This window comes from Petaurus breviceps, unplaced genomic scaffold, assembly GCF_028583685.1.
Source record: "Petaurus breviceps papuanus isolate PSGF00001 unplaced genomic scaffold, PetGlider_PUasm1.0 91133, whole genome shotgun sequence".
Classification (NCBI taxonomy): Eukaryota; Metazoa; Chordata; class Mammalia; order Diprotodontia; family Petauridae; genus Petaurus; species Petaurus breviceps.
The window spans coordinates 45,199,524-45,221,074 of NW_027187419.1; the positions used below are offsets into that span (position 1 = coordinate 45,199,524).

General features: G+C 42.2%; 1 protein-coding gene across 1 annotated transcript in view; it reads left to right on the top strand.

The window, feature by feature from the left end:
- ADAMTS15 (ADAM metallopeptidase with thrombospondin type 1 motif 15) overlaps positions 1-21,551 on the top strand; it is a 42,083-nt gene that overhangs the window by 12,278 nt on the left and 8,254 nt on the right. The window contains exons 2-5 of the mRNA XM_069080712.1: positions 7,327-7,459; positions 8,116-8,283; positions 16,835-17,118; positions 20,735-20,912. Of these exons, the coding sequence (XP_068936813.1) occupies positions 7,327-7,459; positions 8,116-8,283; positions 16,835-17,118; positions 20,735-20,912 (763 nt within the window). The remainder of the gene's footprint in view (positions 1-7,326; positions 7,460-8,115; positions 8,284-16,834; positions 17,119-20,734; positions 20,913-21,551) is intronic.

Consider the following 21,551-nt stretch of genomic DNA (forward strand, 5'->3'; position numbering starts at 1 on the left):
CTGTAAGATTTGAGTTCAAATATGATCACAGACACTTAGTAGCTGTGTGACCCTGGGCAAGTCACTTAACTGCTTGCAGCCTTCGTTTTTTCATCTGTAAAATGGGGATAATAATAGCACCCACAGCCTAAGGATGTTCTGAAGATCAAAAGAGCTAACATGTCTAGGGATAGGAGGGTGGGTGACTAGAAGTGTTTGCTGGAGGCAATTGCTTGTGTCCTAAGGTCAGGATAGGAATGTGCAGGAGAAAATACACCAATGTGTGGGGGCCCTGAGAAAGGTGGGCATTATAGCCAAATAAGAAGAGCCTTTGGAAAATGATGTTTCAGGTCTGTGTAGATTCCCTGGTCACCAGGGGCCTTACAAGGAAGGACTGGATAAATGGATGATGCAGGAACAGTGGAATTCCTAGATGGATGGAAAAATTATCCTGTCTGGACTACTCCTGAAAAGAGGATCGTGGCAACAGCAGGGAAGAGAAATGGTAAGAGAAGCAAGCAGGAAGATTGTCAGGGAATATTCCTGCCAGCCCCTGGGGGCCATAACAAATTCCATTCCTGAAGACCTGGGACTGGACCGAAGGGGTCAAAGAAACCAGAGTGCATCTGGAGTTGAGTCCAGATGGGCGGAGGCATTCAATGCTGTATGTGATGAAGAACTGGATGGGATGGTCCTGGGACTCTGTACAACGGCAGTAGGCGCGTGGAGAGCACACAAGGCTTTGTTCTTGTCCGCCATATCCCCCTGATGCAGGGGGATCCAGAGCCTGGGCCCCAAACCAGTGCCGCTCCCTGTGATGACATGACTTGTTGAGAGACAGCAGCCCTAACAAAACTGGCCGGGCTCTTCCTTGTGCCCTGGTTTGAGCCATGGGAACAGGGATTTCTTGGTGGAAAGAACAGGTTGCTCACCAGCCAGGAAAAAAGCTCTTGTGGTAGAACAGGAAAACCTCTTTTCCTGCCGTCAGTGCCCTGAGGTTGCTTCTAGAGACAGATCTTGGTTGGTTTGTCCTAATAGAAGAGGCAGAGCATGGAAAATCCAAAACAGCAGATAATGCCCAAATCTTTGATATCTGGGTTGGGAGCACAATGTTATCCTTTGTTTACCTCTCCCAGCATACTTGGCCTAAGCAGAATTCGTGAGGGCAACATGAGAAGTGATTTTTATTTCCTCTGTGGCCAAACTTTCTTTTGTCTCTGTGTTTTCCACTGCCTCCACCTGCACTATTGCAATAGCTTCCTAACAGGCTTTCTTGCCTCTGCTCTCCCCTGCCTTTTGTCCAGGAGGGAGGGAAGGAAGGAGGAAAGGAGGAGAGAGGGAAAGAAGGAAGGAGCAAGGAAGGAAAGAAAGGAGGGAAGGAAGGAAAGAAGAAGGGAGGGAAGGAGGTAAGGAGGGGAGAAGGAAAGAGGAAGGAGAGAAGGAAAAGGGAGGGAAGAAAAGAAGGGAGGAAGGAGGGAGGTGGGAAGAAATGAGGGAAGGGGGAAGGAAGGGAGGAGGGAGGAAAGAAAGGAAGGAGAAGAGAAAGGAGGGAGGGAGGAAGGAAAGGAAGGAGCAAAGGAGGAAATGAAGGAAGAAGGGAGGGAGGAAGGGAAAGAAGGAGAGAGAAATGGAAGGAGGGAGGGAAGGAAAGAGGAGGGTAGGAATGAAGGAGAGGAGGGAAAAGGCACTTATTAAGTGCCTACTATGTACCATTCACTGTGCTAAGCATTTTACAAACGTCTCATTTGGTCCTCAAGACACCCCCGGGAGCTAGGTGCTATTATTATCCCTCTTTTACAGCTGAGGAACCTGATGTGATTTCTGGCTTTACAGCAGCCAGAAAAATCTTTGTCCTGTATACGTCTGGTCTTAACACTTTTCTGCTCAAAAATCTTAAGTGGCTTTTTATTCCCCAAGATTTAAGGTACAAACTTTTCTGCCTGGCATCCTAGGATCTCCCTCATCCAGCTCCATCAGGAAGACCTAGATTCACATCCCACCTCTGACATATACTGGCTGAGTAATCCTTGGCAAGTAACCTGCATCAGCGAAGATAGTTTCCTCACTCAGGAGTTCTTTGTATGAATGTAACCCAAGTTTCCAACTAAACCTGGGGTCTTTTGGATGTTGCTGCTTAGGTGGGACTCTGTATTGGTGGAAAGAATGGTGATGCAGGGCTGTGTGACTATGTGAGGGGTGGAGCTGTTCCTAGAGCTTTGGAGAGGAGAGACGTTTTTCATTCTTTCTTCAATATCCACACATGCTTCCAAGTCTCTCTTCAGGACTGACTCCAGACACATAGAGAGAAGAGAGAAAGACTGCAAGTTGCAGACACCTGCTGCAAGTTGAAAGACACAAGTTGTAGGGGCAGTCACCCCCTCAAAATGTTTCTGATTTCCAGCTTGTCTCCCTAGAGACTTAGGGAATTTTCCCTTGGGTGAGATTGGGGCCTCTCTCTTGGTTGAGCTGAGATCTCATCTCACTCTTGTGTGTTTTCTAGTATGTTTTAATCTGTCTAAAGTCTCCAGTTTCTGTTTACTATCTGCTTGGATAAATGGGTTTGCTCACTATTCACTATTTGTGATTAGTCTTTTGTTTAACCAGTGTTGGTGAGAAGGGCTCAAGCTGGTGAGTATAATCTTGGCAACCTACCTTGGCAACCCTACTCCCACATGAGCTATTAGGAAAGTGGCTTTTTGTTTTGGAAATGATTGTATCTCTAGACCAGCAATATTTAGAGGCAGATAAATATAATTCTAGTCCAGTAGCCCTTTGTAGACTAGAAGAAAGTACCCAGCCTGGCATTATTCCGAAGTCTTTCCTGCCTCTCCTCCTTAGCTATCTTATTGGCTTTCCTTCTCCCCTTAGGGACAGTCTAGATCAATCAGTCAGCATTGGTTAAGGCCAACAATGTTCCAGTCATTGTGCTGTTTAGTCATGCTTCCCAGGAACTGCTTGTCTAAATGTATATAAGTCACATGTGGACATACACATAACTACTATGGGCAGCACACCCCTTATGCCAATGAAATCACAGACCTACTCCTTATTCCTATATTTCTGTCTTTTCTCCCAACTAGACTCTAAATCCCATGAGGGTAATATGTAAACTATATTTCTCCTAGATCCTAGTAATGTATTCTTCATGTAGTGATTAGTTAATAGATGTTTGTGGTTGTGTGTGTATGTGTGTGTGTTGAGGGAAGAAGAGCCCATGAATTGATCCAGGATTTTAAATGGTCAATGGTGATGGTCGATCCACATGTGAATAACCATATGTGTATACCTACTCAAGAATATTCAATAAGAATTGAGTGGACTTGAATTCTGGGTTCCATGTAGACAAACTTACAGGTGGATGAGTAGAATCTTTTCTCTAGAAGGGATTTATCTGCTATGACAGGAAAGAAGAATTTTCTTTTTTAAAGTCTCTGCAAAAGAGATAGGAGAATTCTGAGTTCCAATATTTGTTTCCATCTTCTTAGATCTTAGATCTCAAGTGATCCTAGAGATTTACATCTGTCTCTACTCAGGGCCAGGCTGAGATGGGCTGCCGAGGGGAGTGGGGATCCCAAGAGGCCTTGGAGTTTGGTGTGGCCAAGATGCTTGCTGAAAATGAACTCCTCCCCTTCCCTAAAAATATGAAACTCTGTTTCAAGTCACTTTTATTGGAAAGGGGATAAATAAAAACCAGTAGTGGGGGAGTGATGCAGAATCAGAGAATATGAGAACTGGCAGAGACCCTGAGGACTTTCTCATTGAACCCCTTCCTCATATAGAGGTCCAGAAAGGAAGAATCACAAGCTGAAGGTTACCCAGAGAATGGGTATCTGCTGCATGCTATTTGTGTAATTGTTGGTAGATCCCATAACCTCTCAGAGCCTTGGCTACTTCATCTGGTCTAGATGGCCTCTTAGGTCTTTTCCAGACTTATTTCTATGATCCTATGACTTAGAATGGGAAGCTAGGTAGCACGGTGGATAGAGTGCTTGGCCAAGAGTCAGGAAGACTCTTCTTCCTGAGTTCAAATCTGTTCTTAAACACTTACTAGCAGTGTGACTCTGGGCAAGTCACTTAACCGTATTTGCCTTGGTTTCTTCATCTGCAAAATGAAGTGGAGAAGGAAATGGCAAACCACTCCAGTATCTCTTCCAAGAAAACCCCAAATAGGGTCATGAAGAATCAGAAATGACTGAACAACAAAAACAACAAATGACAGGGGTGGCTAGGTGGTGCAGTGAATAGAGCACTGGCCGTGGAGTCAGGAGGACCTGGGTTCGGATTTGGCCTCAGACACTTAACACAAAAAATAGCCCTGTGACCTTGGGCAAGTCACTTAACTCCAATTGCCCTCCAAAAAGCAAAGAAAACAAAACAAAACAAAACAAAAAAAAACAAAAACAACAAATGACTTAAAATGCAGGTGTCCTAATGCCTTAGCCAATATTTTTTTCTACTGCCCCATGCATCTTCTTTCATCTCTCCATTCTGCTACATCCTTTCCTTCCTCTCTCTTCCTGGTTTCTGGATATTATCTAGGACTAAGGGCTGGCTAGATCAGCAGTTGGGAGTGTCATGCAGGGGAATTCATTGAGATACACTTTTATAAATGCACGCATTTTTAATGCCAGGAAAGATTTAATTCTTCATGACATATAGATTATTTGCTTTGTGATGTCAGGCCACGGTGAAGGCTCAGAACCTTCCATGGATAGTCATATGCAGGGAGCATAATTTCCAGACCTTGCCTCAGGTTCCCAAGTGCCTTATCCCCGTTTTGCTCCAGGCGACGCTTACAACTTAGTCTGTGTTATTTATCTCCTTTCTGTCACTTGTTCAATAAGCTGTCCTCCCCTGCTCTGCCTCTTCATGTGACTTCCCCTTGGTATGCTGATTCCAGCAGAGACTTCCCAAGCATGGGAAGCTGTCAGGATTCCAGCTGTGCAGTCCATAGATTGCTGTGCAGAAGCCACCAAAGAGTCTGCCTCGAGCCACACTTCCCTTTTGTCTATGTCCAGAGACAGTTTAGTCATTAGAAAGTATGACTAGCACATGATCATGTGAACCCAAGTTTGACTGCTTAAGTGATAAAACTTGGAGAAACTTGAATTAAATCATGATATGTGCCTCCTCTGGCTCCCCCTTCCCCAATAGGGCAAAGCTTAAAAGGAAAGTAGGATTAAGGAACAAGAAAGAATGCATTTGGCACAATTGGAGTGAGGAGAATTGTGTGATGTACCTTGGACTCCCACTAGTGAATGTCTGTGTATGTAAATAAAGTACATATCCCTCCTAATTCTCTTCCCATGGAGAAAAAAAAAAGGAATTTCAGAAAAGCTGATGTATACTATTGTATATGGGGCAGCAAAGTGGGGAGTCAGGAAGACTCATCTCTCTGAGCTCAAATCTGGCCTCAGACACTTACTAGCTGTATGACCCGGGGCAAGTCACTTAACCCTGTTTTCCTCAGTTTCCCTATTTGTCAAATGAGATGAAGAAGGAAATGACAAACCACTCAGTATCTTTGCCAAGAAAACCCCAAATGAGGTCACAGAGTCAGACATGTTTGAAGGGATTGAAAAAACAAACTGTTGTATACAACTTGCATCAATTAAATCAACCGACAAACATTTATTACACACCCACTATGTGCCAGGCATTGTGTTCAATGACATGGAAACAAAGATGAAAGTAACATGAGCTCCTGCCCTTAAGGAACTTATATTCTAGCCAGGTGAGGGTGACTACTTGATGTAGAAGTGGGGAAGGGGCTTCATATAGTTGCCTTATGATTGGTGGCAAGGGGAAGATAACGTGTGCATATAGGTATGTATAGAAGAGATGTGAGGTAATTTGGGGAGTATTTGGTAGGGGACTATCAGGAAAAGCTTTATGTAGAAGTTGACATTTGAACTGAGCATTGAAGAGAGCTAGGGAATCTTAGAAATGTCGGTAGGGGAGAGGAGAAGACAATTCATTCCAGACATGAGGCACAGCTAGTGCAAAGGCTTGGAGATGGGAAATGATTGTTGTGAATGAGAAATAATAAGTCTGTTGGACTAAATCATAGTGTGCATGCATGTTCTCAGGGATTTTAGAGAAGAGATACATGTAGATGAGTCTTACTGATTCCAGGCCTGATACTGTATCACTGCGTCACCTAGCTGTTGACCTTTTATGTAGAGCTGGCTGCTGGAAGAGCTTAGCTGTCTGTAATCAGAGGACAGAAATTCAACTCTCAGCTCCATCACTTACTGTGTGACCTTGAGCAGGTCACCTAACTTCTATGGGCCCTTGTTTCCTCATCTGTTAAATGAGAGAATTTGACATCTAAAGTACCTTCTAGTTCTAAATCTATGATCTTTTGATCTTAAATCTCAGTGCAAACAGAGATGACTTTCCTGCTGAGAGCATTGCCCAGGTCAGAATCATCATTTCTTGTTATAATCTGCTTTAAAAAATGATTATCTTAGCTCCTATAGCCAAGTGGAATTATCCCTCACTGTTGGCTTCCCTTGACCCTGGCCTCTGTCTTAACTGAACTAAAGCCTCATCTGGCATGTACAGAAAGACTTTTTGCATGGTGTTCAGTTGTCTAAAGGTCTAGTTCACTTAGAGATGAAGATCTGACAGGCACTTCTTTTTAAAAAATTTATTTTATTTATTTTTTAAACATTATTTTTTAAAATAAAATTTTGAATTTCAAATTTTCTTCCTTCCTCTCCTCTTTCCTCCCTAAGATTGTAAGCAACTTGATATAGGTTTTATATATGCAATCATGTAAAACATGTTTACATATTAGTCATGTTGTGAAAGAAGAAACAGGACAAAAGGAAAAAACTGTGAAAAATAAGGAAAGTGGAAAATAGTATGCTTTGATGTGATACAAGTTCTACAGCCAAACATTGACTGTGAAGGGGAGTATACCCACCTACTTTGTCCTTCCTCTTTGGGCACCAAGGCCTCACCGAGCTGAGGAGCCACTGCCCTGGGGAGCTAGGAGGACTTTCTCTATATAAAATGACTCTCTGAATTTATTTTAAAGCTCCTCATTTTCTCCAAGCATAGTTCCCCAGACAGGAAGTAGGCACAGCTTCCTCGGCAGGCCACAAAGTGTTTGTCTTAGGGCCAGATATCTCTTTAGCTGGGCCTGACCCCCTTGACGTCTCCATAATAGCTTCTCCATCCCTCTTGATAGAAGGCAGAAAACAACCTGTCTAGGACAGATGAGGAAAGATATTAGATTTGTTAGGGGCAGGAATGACACGAAGCAGGTATATTCCAGGTGATTCAAGGGCACTGTTGTCTTTAACTTCTGGATATCTGCTTCTCCCTTTTCTGTTGCAGGATCTGTGTGGGGCCACCACTTGTGATACCCTAGGCATGGCTGATGTGGGCACCATGTGTGACCCCAAGAGAAGCTGCTCAGTCATTGAGGATGATGGACTTCCATCTGCCTTCACCACTGCCCATGAGTTGGGTAAGGCTGGAGAACAGTGTGTGTGTGTGTGTGTGTGTGTGTGAGAAAGAGAGACAGACAGAGAGAGAGAGACAGAGAGAGAGACAGAGAGACAGAGACAGAGAGACAGAGACAGAGAGACAGAGACAGAGACAGAGATATAGACAGAGAATGAATGAGGAATTCTTCAGCTCTTGGGCTTAGCTGGATTTGCTCTGAATGTTTCCTTTTTAAAACCTGCATGTCCTATGGCACTGAATGAGCACCTACTATGTGCAGCATGCTTTTATAAGACACTGTGAGGAGATGCAGAAAAAGAGGGATCTCATAGCCTGATTGGGAGTGGGAGGAGGAGGGAGACTGGCTGCAGGCATATAAAGGAACCGAGAACACTTATAAAGCAGTATGGAAACAAGTGTAAATACCTTGGGGGAAAGAGAGGGACTGAGCTTGTGAGGATTCCATCATCTTTCTCAGCTATCACCCCATGCTTCTCAGTCCCTTCAGGCTGCTTTCTGGCTCCCCTTTCTGCCTCTGGCACCAGCTTTGTGGGGTCCCTCCCCCAGAAGGCTATTTTTCACTTTTGTCGACATTTCTTCTTATCTCTCCCTGTCTATCCTCTGCATGGTCTGCTTCTCTAGCCTAAACAACCACTTTCTCTTGTTTTAACCACCCAGGTCATGTGTTCAACATGCCCCATGACAATGTGAAGGTGTGTGAGGAGGTGTTTGGGAAGCTAAGGGCCAACCACATGATGTCCCCTACACTTATCCAGATCGACCGTGCTAACCCCTGGTCAGCCTGCAGTGCTGCCATCATCACTGACTTCCTGGACAGTGGGCATGGTGAGCAGGGGGTATTAAAAGAGGGAGGGAGGAAAGCCTCACTGGGAGGCCATGGGTTGTTACCGAAGGGTTGCAATGAGGAGACCATTTTGTAAACTGAAAAGTGCCAGAGAAATAGGCACTATTATTGTTACTGGCTAGCTTGTTGAACCAGGGCTCTGAGCCCTGACTGTCGGCTTTGGACAATGGTAGAAGGGGCTGTGGAGCAGTGAAAAGAGAAGCATCTCTAGAGTAAGAGTTTTGTTCATTTTTCAGTTGTGTATGACTCTTTGTGACCCCTTTGGGGTTTCCTTGGCAGATACATTGGAATGGTTTGCCATTTTCTTCTCTGGCTCATTTTACAGATGAGGAAACTGAGGCAAACAGGGTTAAATGACTTGCCCAGGGTCACACAACTAGTAAGTGTCTGAGGCCAGATTTGAACTTCATGAAGATGAGTCTTCCTGACTCCAGGCCCAGCACTGTGTCTCTCCACTGTACCACCTAGTCCCCTTTTTGGAATTGGAGGACCTGGGTTCAAATCCTACTTCTGATTTTTACTACCTGGATTACCTAAGGGAAGGTTGCTTAATCTCATTGGGCCTCTGCTTCCTCATCTGTAAAGTGGAGTTGGACTAGATGGTTTCTGAGGTCCACTCTAGATCTATGGTTATGCGATTTTAGGCAGTGGACAGCCATGTTTTGGTACATTGTGTCTCTGTTTGGAGACAAAAATCCAAGACCTATTTAGCTTCTAGTAATAGCCTAGGATAGTTTCTTTTGTAAGAGGAAACCTCTTCTTCTTGTTGGAATCTCTTATAAAAGATCTTCTCAGAAGTCAGGAAAAGAAAACTGTTTCTGTATGTTTACCTTTCTGGAGAGAGTGGCTATGACAGAGGATGAACAACAGCAGGAAATACACAGATGTTAATAAACATCAAAATCTAAAAAAAGAGCCAGGAATAAAAATCCTTGACCTGTAAAAAGTGGGCAAAAGTATAGGTAATAAGAAAGTTGAACTAGAGAGCTTAAGATAAGGTGGCAGAATTTACCACAAGTATCACTCAGACTTGCTGGAATAAGACTAGAATAGAGTTCTGGAAGGATAGACCCAGGTCAAAGAAGAGGACAGGTAAAAGCATGTCTCAGGGGTGGAGTCAAAATGGCAGAGTAGAAGCATATCCTCTCCACGGCTCTGGCTTCCACCTTCCCCAATTCGTGTAAAAGGGGACTCTGAACAAACTTTGGATCTACAGAACCCACAAAATGACACAGAGAAGCTAACCTCCCGCTGAGGACAGCCCTGCAGGCTGGCAGGAATCGACCAGTGCAGTGCTCTGGGAGTAGAGCCCAGCCCCACCCTGCCCCAGGGTGGGCTTGACCAGCCACGGGCTGGAGGGACTCCAGATCACCAGCAGCTGTGGCATTCCAGAATTATCAACACATAGATGCTAAGGACAAAGTGAGAGGTCAGTGCACAGTGAACTTTGGGACCCAGTAGCTGGGAGTGCTTTGGCTTTTGCCCCCAGGGTGAGAAGCTGCTGAGGACTGTGTCACAGCCCCTGCCACATGGCAGCTTCAGCTCCTGGCCTGCAGACTGTAGGGGGACCAAGTGACCAGTCTGAGGGGCAATTGCTCTTGCTTTAACCTGCTTGGATCTGGATTGTGGTCTAGGGTGGAGGTCCTGGGGTATGTGTCCAGCTTGCCAGAGCGTGTGGAGGCTTCAGCAAGGGCACCCAACTAATACCTCTGGCAGCTGAGAAAACTCCGGCATTTGGTACGAAGCTCCCCTGTCTGGTAGCTGAGTCCTACTGTGGCAAAAAGCCCAAAAGTCAAGTAATTGAGTGGCAACATGACCAGGCAAAGGAAACAAAGCAAACAGAAGAATCCAACATCAGACTCCTATTTTGGGGACAAAAGGGAGCAAAGCACGGAACAGGAGGAAGACAGTGAAGTCAGAACTCCTGCACCTAAAACTTCAAAGGAAAATATGAGTGGGTTACAGGCTATAGAGGACCTTAAGAAGCAGATAAGAGAAGTGGAGGAAAAATTGGGAAGAGAAATGAGAATGATGCAAGAAAATACGAAATGATAGTCAACAGCCTGACTAAGGAAAATCACACCTTCAAAAATAGACTAAATAAAATGGCAAAAGAGGCTCAAAAAAGCAATGAGGAGAAGAAAGCCTTAAAAATCTGAATTTGCCAGATGGAAAAAGAATCTCAAAAGCTCACTGAGGAGAATCATTCCTTCAGAATTAGATTAGAGCAAATGGAAGCTAATGACTTTATGAGAAATCAAGATGCTGTTAAACAGATCCAAATAAACGAAAGAATAGAAGGAAATGTGAAATATCTCATTGGAAAAACCACTGACCTGGAAAATAGATCCAGGAGAGATAATTTAAAAATTATTGGACTACCTGAAAGCCATGATCAAAGAAATAACCTAGAAATCATCCTCTAAGAAATCCTCAAGGAAAACTGCACTGATGTTTTAGAACCAGAGGGCAAAATAGAGGTTGAAAGAATCTACCGATCACCTCCTGAAAAAGATCCCCAAGAGAAAACTCCTAGGAATATTATAGCCAGGTTCTGAAATTTCCAGATCAAGGAGAGAATATTACAAGCAGCCAGGAAGAAACAATTTGAATATTGTGGAAACACAATCAGGATAACCCAGGATCTGGGAGCTTCTACACTGAGGGATCAAAGGGCTTGGAATGTGATATTCCAGAGGGCAAAGGAGCTGGGATTAAAACCAAGAATCACCTACCCAGCAAAACTGAGTATCATGTTTTAGGGGAAATATATGGTCATTCAGTGGAATAGAGGACTTTCAAGCATTCTTGCTGAAAAAAACCAGAGTTGAATAGAAAATTTGACATTCAGATACAAGAAGCAAGAGAAGCATGAGAAGGTAAACAGGGAAAAGAAATCATAAGGAACTTATCAAAGTTGAACTATTAACATTCCTACATGGAAAAACAATAATTGTAACTGATGAAACTTTTCTCACTATGAAAATAGTTGAAGGGAATATAAATATATGTCTATATATGAGGGTATATGGGCATATGAATACATATGTGAATATGTATATATATGTTTACAGGTATACATAGGTAGAGGGCACAGGACCAATTTAATAGGAAGGAATGATATTTAAAAGGTGAAATTAAGAGGTGATAGAGGAATATAATGAGAGGAGATGGGGAGAGACAGAATGGGGTAAACTATCTCATATAGAAGAGGCAAGGGAAAATGGTTACAATGGAGGGGAAGAATAGGAAGGCAAAAGGGAATGGGTCAACATTACTCCCATTGAATCAGGCTTGAGGAGGGAGTGAAATACACACTAAATAGGGTATCTCATCCTCCAGGAGAATAGCGGGGGAAGGGAATGGGGGGGATGATGGAAGGGAGGGCAGGCTGGGGGGGAGGGAAGTTGGAAGCACCCACTTTTGAAAAGGTATGGGATCAAAGTAGAGAATAGAACAAGTGGGAGGTGGGATAGGAGGGAGGGTGATATAGTCAGTCTTGCACAATATATCTACTATGTTAATGTTTTGCATTAGCTACATATGTACAACCTATACTGAACTGCTTATCTTCCCAGTAAGTATGACAAGGGAGGAAGGGAATGAATCTGGAATTCAAAGTTTTAAAATCAAATATTTTATATATATACTATTATTAATACTATTTTACATGTAATTGGAAATAAGATTTACAGGCACTGGGACATAGAGATCCACCTGCCCTACTGGAAAAGTCAAAAGGGGTATGGGAGAAAATATGGGAGAGAGCAGATTGGAGGAGGCGATATCCTGCAGGACTGCTGTTTTGGGGCGGTGGGTAGGGGAAAAATGGGGAGAAAATTTGTAAGTCAAAATCTGGCAGAAATGAATGATGTAAACCAGAAGTTAATAAAGCATTTGTAAAATGAAAAAAAAAAGCATGTGTCCCTGTGGGATGCTATGACATGGAGTAGCAATGTATGTGAAAAAGTTATACTCATGTGAAGAAATCCAGGAACCAAGGACATGGTTGGGAGGGGGCATGGTGAAGATCATTAGAGGCCAAAACAGGAGCAATATTTCCATCATGATATACTACCTATCACCTGGGCAGAAAGGAAATAGGTGAAGAGTATGGAAGATACATCCCAAGCTAGGAAGAGAGGCATGACGTAGTAATGGTGGGAGACTTTAAATTTCCACATATCTGTTGGAGTTCTCTCTTTACCAACAGTAGAGCAGCTAATAATTTTTTATCTTAAGTATAATTCTATCCTTCAGAAAGTAGGAGTACCAACAAAAGGGAATTCTATTCTGGATTTGATTCTGATCAAGAAAAAGTTAAGAGGTGAGGTGGCTAGGTGAATAAAGCTCTGGCCCTGGAGTCAGGAGGACCTGAGTTCAAATCTGGCCTTGGACACTTAACACTTACTAACTGTGTGACCTTGGGCAAGTCACTTAACCCCAATTGCCCTGCTTTCCATCCTCCAAAAAGCAAGAAAAAAAAGTTATGAGATACTGGGGTGAAAATGATGAGAACCTAGTGGGAAATTACCATTTTATTTTTGAATCTGTGATAGAAAAGAGGAAGCCAAGAACAGTGTGATATGTACCCTACTTTTTGAGAGAACATCTCTCAAAGGATTGGTGGAAAAGATAGGAAGGATACCATGAACTAAAATTCTACAATGGAAATTAATCCATGAATAATGGGAAGCTCTCAAGAATAAAATTCTGAAGACATAAGAAGACGTGATTCCAATGAGAAAGAAAAGTGGGGATTGTCTACAGAATCTAATATGGATACACAGGGAACTCTCTGATCAACTTAGATTAAAAAAATGTCTAGAAGATGAAAGCAAGGATAGGTAATGGGGATAAATGTAAAAGTGTAGCATGGTCATGTTAGGGCGGCTAGGTTATGCAGTTAGGGTGGCTAGGTAGATAGAACACCAAACCTGGAGTCAGGAAAACTCATTTCCCCGAGTTCAAATCTGTCCTCAGACACTTACTAGCTATGTGACCCTGGGCAAGTCTCTTAATCCTGTTTGCCTCAGTTTCCTTATCTGCAAAGTGATCTGGAGAAGGAAATGGCAAACCACTTCTGTGTCTTTGCCAAGAAACTCCCAAATGTGGTCACTAAGATTCAGACATGACTGAAACAGCTGAACAACCACATGATTCCGTTAGAATTGTGTCAGGATTGCTAAAGCCTGTAATGAGCTGAGGCTGGTGAGGAATCCTAAGAACAACAAAAACAGTTTAAAGCTCTTATTGGAAGGTCAGAGAAGAGTTAGAATAGCTCTTTAGGGGTATATATCATAATGATAATGGATGATGGAGTGAAAGCAGAGTTTCTCTACTTCATATTTTGTTTCTGTTTTCTATTCAAAGAAGAATAATCTTTGGATTGTAAAGGACAGAGTGGAAGTAGCCAATAAGGAGTTAATACCTGAGATAAGCAGGGTGATAGAACACCTTGCCCTTCATGTTGTGTTCAAGTCACCACACCTAGACAAACTGTGTCCCAACCTACTGAACAAACTAGAAGATGTCACTGTCACACCAGCATCAGTGATACTTGGAAGATTGTGGAGACTGGAAGAGGTACCATGGGATTGGAGAAAGGCAAACATTGTCTCGATTTAAAAAAAAAGAGATGAGAATGGAATCTTTCAATGATAGGCTAGTGAACTTGACTTAGATTCTTGGCAAAAATCAAGGAGGTATTAGCAAAAACATGGTTGGTGAACTTTTGGAAAATAATAGTAGTGATGACAGAGAATCACTATGGCTTCATCAGGAGTGGATCATGTCAGACTGACCTTATTTCCCTTTTTGACGGGACTACCAGATAGGTATCAAGAAAGTGCTGTAGATGCAGTTTATCTAAGTTTTAGCAAAGCATTTGACAAAGTCTCTGGAAAATATGGAGAGATATCAGCTAGAGAATAGTACAATTAAGTAGAATTAGTGGAATGGATAACTCCAGAGAGTAGTTGTTATAGCTCCTTTTCAGTTTGGAAGAAGGTTGCCAGTGCAGTGCTTTAGGGAACTGGGCTTGGTCCCAGGCTGTTTAATACTTTTTTTTTTTTTATCAGTGTCTATCTAAGACACGGCCAGCATGCTTATCAATTTTGCAACTCACATAAGGCTAATTTATTGGATGAGAGAGTATTCAGAAGGATCTAAACAGGTTAGAATTCAAATGGATACTTGATCTCATTGATGTGAATGTCCTCTCTAGTGATCCAAATCACAATTCTTTCATGCCTGTGCATCATGTATGACTCTTGGCCTTATCATCCCATAAGTTTACTACAGGTAGAGTACTCAAAGCTTTCTAGTTCTTTGTAGTTCCTTATCTGTTATATGTTACAACCTGATCATGTTCACCATGCAATTATCCATTTGCCCTCCGAGTAATGCTATCTTAAATAATTCTTCAAAGACCGTATTTGCAGTCATCCAAACTTTACAGAAAGCTTGGCAAGATACTCAAGCAGGCAAAGTCATCCCGAGCACATTTGAGGCTAAAAATGGAAAGATGACAATAAATAAAAGAAAAATGGAAAAGATCTGCAAAACTTTTAATAACAGACTCTTCAACTCATTAAAGACAATAAAACCACCATACTTGGAGTCTAGCATCACAGTGTCAGAAGCACTTAGAGAGAAATTAGAGATAGCATTAGAGAAAACAAAGATGAGAAAAGCAGCTATGGTAGATTAAGTATACAGGGAGGAAATCATTTGCTGGAGGTTATACAGGTGTGAGAATGTTGAAGAATTGATTCACAAGGAATTTAAAGATACCAAAGGGAAGAGAAAAAATTCAGATTTTATTAATGTCCCAAATCCTAAATTGAAAATTTATTTTTATTTCTGAATTCAGCAGTTTAGAAAGGACATTGATAATCTGGAGGGTGTCTGGAGGGGAAGACACTAGGATGATGAAGGGCCTCAAATTTGTGATCACTTAATGATCACTGAGGAAACTGGGAATGAAAGAAACTACTTCAGGAAACATGACTGCTGTCTTTCAATATTTGAAAGATTATTATCCAGAAGAGGGATTAGACTTATTCTCCTTGGACCCGAGGTGCAGAACAATGTGGATAAAAGTTAACAAGGTAAATTTAGGCTTGATATAAGGAAAAGTTGTTGTTTAGCTGTTTGTTATTTTTGTCTGACTCTCTGTGACCCATTTTGGGGTTTTCTTGGCAAAGAGACTGAGTGATTTGCCATTTCCTTCTCCAGCTCATTTTACAGATGAGGATACTAAGGCAAACAGGGTTAAGTGACTTGCCCAGGGTCATGCAGCTAGTAAGTATATGAGGCCAGATTTGAATTCAGAAAGATGAGTCTTCCTGACTCCAGGTCTGGTATTCTATCCATTGTGCCACTTAACTGCCCTGGTATAAGGAAAAACTTCCTAATAGTTAGAACGATCCAAAAATGTCATAGTCTATCATGGGAAAGAGTGGGTGCCCCTCATTAGAGGAGTTCAGACAAAGGCTGGATACTCACTTGTTGGGTATGCTTCAGAAAGGATTTTTCCAGGTAGAGGCTGGATGAGGTGGCCTCTGAGATACCTTCCAAGTAGGCAGTGTATAGCATAATGAATAGAGTGGATGGACTTAGAGTAAATAAGACCTGAATTCAAATCCTGCCTCAGATACTTACTAGCTTATATGACCCATGCCAAGTCCTTTAATCTCTCCTAGCCTCAGTTTCCTCATCTACAAGATGGGGATAATGATAGCCCCTAAGTCACAGGATTGTTTCGAGGACCCAGTGTGTGCTCTGCAAAACTTAAAGTGCTATATAAATGCTAGCTGTTATTCCAACTCTCAGATTCTGGGATCCTGAGTTAGGAGACCTGACTTATAGCCCTAATTAAGGTCTTCGCTGAGGCAACTAGGTGGCACAGAGGATAGAGTACTAGGTCTTGGAATCAGGAAGACTTCATCTTCCTGAGTTCAAATCTAGCCTCAGACACTAGCTGTGTGATCCTGGGAAAGTCATGGAACCCTATTTGCCTCAGTTTCCCCATCTGTAGAATAAGCTGGAGAAGGGAATGGTAAACTACTCCAGTATCTCTGCCAAGAAAACCCCAAATGGGGTCATGGAGAGTCAGACATGACTGAAACAAGTGAATGACAGGCTCTTCACTTGCCATCTCTCTTGGTAACACACTAAATCTCCTTTGGCTTCCTTGTCTATAATATGATTAGAATTGTTCCTGTCCACGCCTCATATGATTATGAGGCCAGAATGATATGACAGGAAAGAGAGTGCTTTGAAGTGAAAGTGAAAGCCTCTGCCAGGAACAGGTTGACCAGAGGCAGGGTAATGGACTAAAAGAGCTCCAGCAGCAATGCTTTTTTTTTTTTTTTATAGATTTACAAATATAAAGGGCATGGGGGCAGAAAACTCTTCCCTCTCCCTCTTTTGGGAAGTAGCCCTCGATTGCTGCCAATTCATCCCAAGCATCCAGCAACGTTGGCCTCTCTCACCTCCCACCTTCTCCACTCCCTTGACTTTCCACAGGTGACTGCCTCTTGGACCAACCCAGCAAGCCCATTTCACTGCCTGAGGATCTACCAGGATCCAGTTACACCCTGAACCAGCAGTGTGAGCTAGCCTTCGGTGTGGGCTCCAAGCCCTGCCCCTACATGCAGTACTGCACCAAACTGTGGTGCACGGGCAAGGCAAAGGGCCAGATGGTGTGCCAGACCCGCCACTTCCCCTGGGCAGATGGCACTGGGTGTGGAGAAGGCAAGTTTTGCCTGAAGGGGGCTTGTGTGGAAAGGCATAACATCAGTAAGTACAGGGTGAGTACCATACAGAGCCTGCTCCTTGCTGGGGCTGCCAGTGGCGGGGGGGGGGGGGGGGCATGGTGGAATGCTTTTTGTAATTCCCTTTTTTTAAAATTTGTAAATTTTTAATTTTAAACTTAAATACAAAATATGAAAAGAAAAAAGAAACAAACAAAATTAAAACTGAAATAATACAAAATAAGAAAATAAAAGCATTGCCATATGCACAGCAGAACATGAGAGAGGATTCAAAATACACAACAATAAATTTCCATTTCAAGAAAGCCTACGTAATTAATACTCTGCATTGTTTTGAGAGCTGTCCATCTTTACTTCCTTGTAGTTTTCTCTTGTTCTCTGCTGTACATTTTTACTTTCTTCGTTCTTCTCTCTTCTCCCCCAATGTAATTCCCTTCTGCAGCAACCCAATGTCTAGGAAGAACCAGGTGACCCAGATTCTATGTCTTCTACTAATTCATTGTATGACCTCAGGGATAGTGTATTTTTTCACTCAGGTTTTCTATCTATATCCCTATTTGTTTCCTAACTTTTAAGGAGTAGAGAGAGGATATGAAATAAATTCAAGGAACTTAATGGGTTTTATTGAAAGACTTGAAGAAAGAAACTTCCAGAGGGAATAGGTGTCAGGACTTCATATTTCTGTGTCCTCTCTTACTACCTTGGCAAACTTTAAGCTGAACCTAAAACCCTTCAGGGAAGGCTCTTTTCCCATTAATGTCACCAAGTTGGGATTCATTCATTCATTCATTCATTCATGATTCAATGAATACATACTTATTAAAGACTTATTAGGTGGTGGGCACTTTTCTTGGTTTTGTGCTGTGCTGTACAGAAATGTACCAGCTGTGCCTCTGTCTTCAAGGATCATCCAGTCTAGTAGGTTACTAGTGACAGGAACTTTAATTGAGCCATGAGTAAGAAACCTGAATGAATCTCAGTGGGTTTGCTGAACCTAGAGCCAAAGGTCATAATTGATTTTTACTGACCTGGAATTCCCTTCAACCTTTTGCGATCCTTCTCCAACCTTTCAAATCAGAACATCACCTTGTTTATAAATCACCACCTCATTTACTTCATGTGTCTGGCTAGTAAAGGACTTTGTGACCCTCAAGGGAGGCCCCACAATGAATCCACTCTCTTCTTTGTCATGTTAGAACACCCCTCTGGGTTACTGAGTGAGGGTTTGGCTCTGTTTGATGTGAGGATGAGGTTTGTTTACTAAAAACAACATTCACTTAGAGGCCAGTTACTCGTATTGGCCTGGAAGTTGGACATAGCCCTGCCCTCTTAGGGGCTTGTAGTCTGAGTGAGAGGCTTGTATACTGAGGGATAAGGAGAATAGAGTAAATATATTGAATAAATACACAAAAAGATTTAAGCCTTTCTCTTTGGGTGTGTAAAGTGATGTCATGTGAAAGAGGGATTAGGGTTGTTTTGCTTGGCCCTAGGGGTAGGGTTAAACAGCTAATAGATGTCATTGAAAGGCACATTTTAGCTACATGTAAGAACATACTTCCTAACTATTAGTGCTGCTCCTTCTCAACCCTCTTCCTCACTTCCCCCTCCCTCTCTCCTGTACTCCCAGGATAGCTTGCTTCTGGCTTTTCCTTCTCTGAGCTAGGGTGGGAGTCCAGGTTGCCAGGTAAATATGTGCCCCTCACTCCACTGTAGTCCCTGGGAATGTGTTGCTTCTGAGGTGGCAGGATCCCCCCCCACCGGAGGGCTTCAAGGGTGGCTGGTTGGTTAGGAACATTTGTCAGAAATGTTATTCAAGAGATTTCTTCAAGTTGAATGCTATGATCTATGAGGTTCCTTCTTGATCCTAGAGTCTATTATGTATAATTTAAGCCAAAGAGAGACAGATCAGCATAGTAGAAAGAGTACTGGGCTTATGGTTAGGAAGAAGTGGTTTTTAAATCATGTGTCTTATACTTTCTAGCTCTGTGACTTTGGACAAGTTACTTGATCCCTCTGTGTGCCTCAGATCATCCCATAGGACATATTGCCTTATAAGTCATAGAGGGATTGTGATCTTTGTAAGAGCAAAGCCATCTCATTCCAGGATTTCCCTATTCTGATGAAATCACAGCTACTTTTTATTTTTGCAATATTTTACATTCCAGGCTGGTACAAAGTTGGTCAGATGGTATGTGCTCAGGGATTGTAAAGTCATTTTAAAATATTGAAACATCAGGAAAACATGATTTGGAGGCTAAATTTATTGTTCCTCGTCTCTCCAGGCCCTAAACAAAATCAAACCCTCATTCCATAATCTAACTCAAAGTTGAAATGATTTTAGGAGTACGGGAAGCTGAATATTGTCAGTATCACTAATCCCATTCATTAGCAGATTATACTATGTAGTACAATATAGCAACTTAACCCAGAGGGTGGGAAGTGGAGAGGCTAGATTGACTTAGATTTATAATTAAAATATTTAATCTATTATATTTAAAGAGGTACTTTTAGATTCATAAGGTCACACTATTTTTTTCCTTTTACATCAGTGTCACTTCTTAATAACCCTTCACCCCTAAGAGAATAAAAATACAACAATGCAGAATAAATCAATAGATTGATCTTATCTGACAGCGTATCCTTCACCCAACATCTGTAGTCCACAGCCTCTCCATTGAGAAAGGGCAGACCTGCTTTGTCAATAGTGCCAGAGTCCTAATGAGTTTAAATGTTGTTTCCTTTTGCCTTGTAGTGGTAATTATGTAAATTGTTCTTCTGTTTCTACTTACTTCACTTTGTATCAGTTCATACAAATCCTAAGTTTCCTTGAATTCTTCATGTACATATTCTTACAGCACAGTCATCCATTATATTCTTATATCACCATTTATTTATTCAGCAATTTCCCAACTGATGGGCACTTACTTTAAGACAAAACTGTTAATGGCAGAAAAGGAAAGTATTAGGAAAGAGAGGAAATGATATAACTAGTAGCAGTTTATATTCAAACCTATGAATGTGATGTTGGTTTTAGTCTTTGAAAGTGTAGTTATTTACCAAGGTTACATTTTAATTTGCTTAGTCAAACCTTTTTTCTTTATAGAGAGTGCAAAGATAACTTCTAGCTGGCAGTGTACTGGTAAATGTTTAACACCTAACTCTCTGGAAAAAAAAAGTACACAGAATGTATTTTTAAGTTTAATGTGCATTATTGGCATTTTCTCCATCATTTCTTTTTGAGGCAGTCAGGGTTAAGTGACTTGCCCAGGGTCACATGGCTAGTAAATATCTGAGGCCAAGTTTGAACTTGAGGCCTCCTGATTCCAGGGCTGGTGCTCTATCCATTGTGACATCTAGTTGTCCTTCCATCACTTTTAAAAATCTAGAAAATCAACAAAACAATACATGAAGCTCTGATTTGTAGCATTTGCTGACTTCTGAGGTACAAACATTCACACTGAAAATTTAATGATCCCATTTGAGTCGGCCTGAGCAGATGGATACCTGCTTCCAGCCCAGCACATGGGAATTCTGGGATATTTTGAACCAGTGGAGTCTAAAAACTAATATTGCTTTACTTCAGGGTAAATGCACTGGTGGGTTGTTGAGTCAGGGTAATTTCACAGATACTAAGCAGTCTTGGTTTTTCCAGGTGGATGGTTCTTGGGCCAAATGGGAACCTTATGGCCCCTGCTCTCGGACCTGTGGTGGAGGTGTGCAGTTGGCCCGACGGGAGTGTAGCAACCCTGCACCTGCCAATGGGGGCAAATATTGTGAGGGAGTGAGAGTCAAATATCGATCCTGTAACCTGGAACCATGCCCCAGCTCAGGTAAGGAGGAACCAGGAGCTGGATCTCTTATCCTGGGAATGTGGGAGTTGAGGCTGGATGCTTATCTTCTAAAGTATCTCTCCAAGATGTGAACCCTACAATTGGCAATGCTTAAAGGGTTCTTCTGATATCCCTTCTTCTGCCTCTGGGAATTGGGTTTCTATACTGAGCATGTAGGGTTTTCTGGCCTACTTAAATAAAAAAAAAAGATATCTTTTATTTTTTACCACCTTCATTTGCAAATCTGTCCCTCTTCCTCCACTACATAGTGAGTCATAAAATCTAGCCTACTTTTAAAAGTTCTGTGGAGGGAAATGCCAGAATTTCTCTTAGTTAAGGGTGCTAAGATTTCCACATTCTTGTAGTAGAAGAGAGACTATGGGAAATGATCAGCACATTGGACATAAGCATGGGGACTCTAGTGGCATCTGGACCTGGAGAGTTTGGAAAAGTGACCCTGGGGAATCTAATTCTTTTCTTTCCCAAATTCTTTTGGGTCAGTTTATATCAGCCTCGGTTTTAGTTTTCTGTCAAATGGGGGAGAATGATGGGCAAGGCTGAATACAGAGAATGAGTTTCTCATGGCTAAAATCCCCCAGGAGTCTTGGCTTGCCCTCCCATCCCATCCAGATCTCTTTC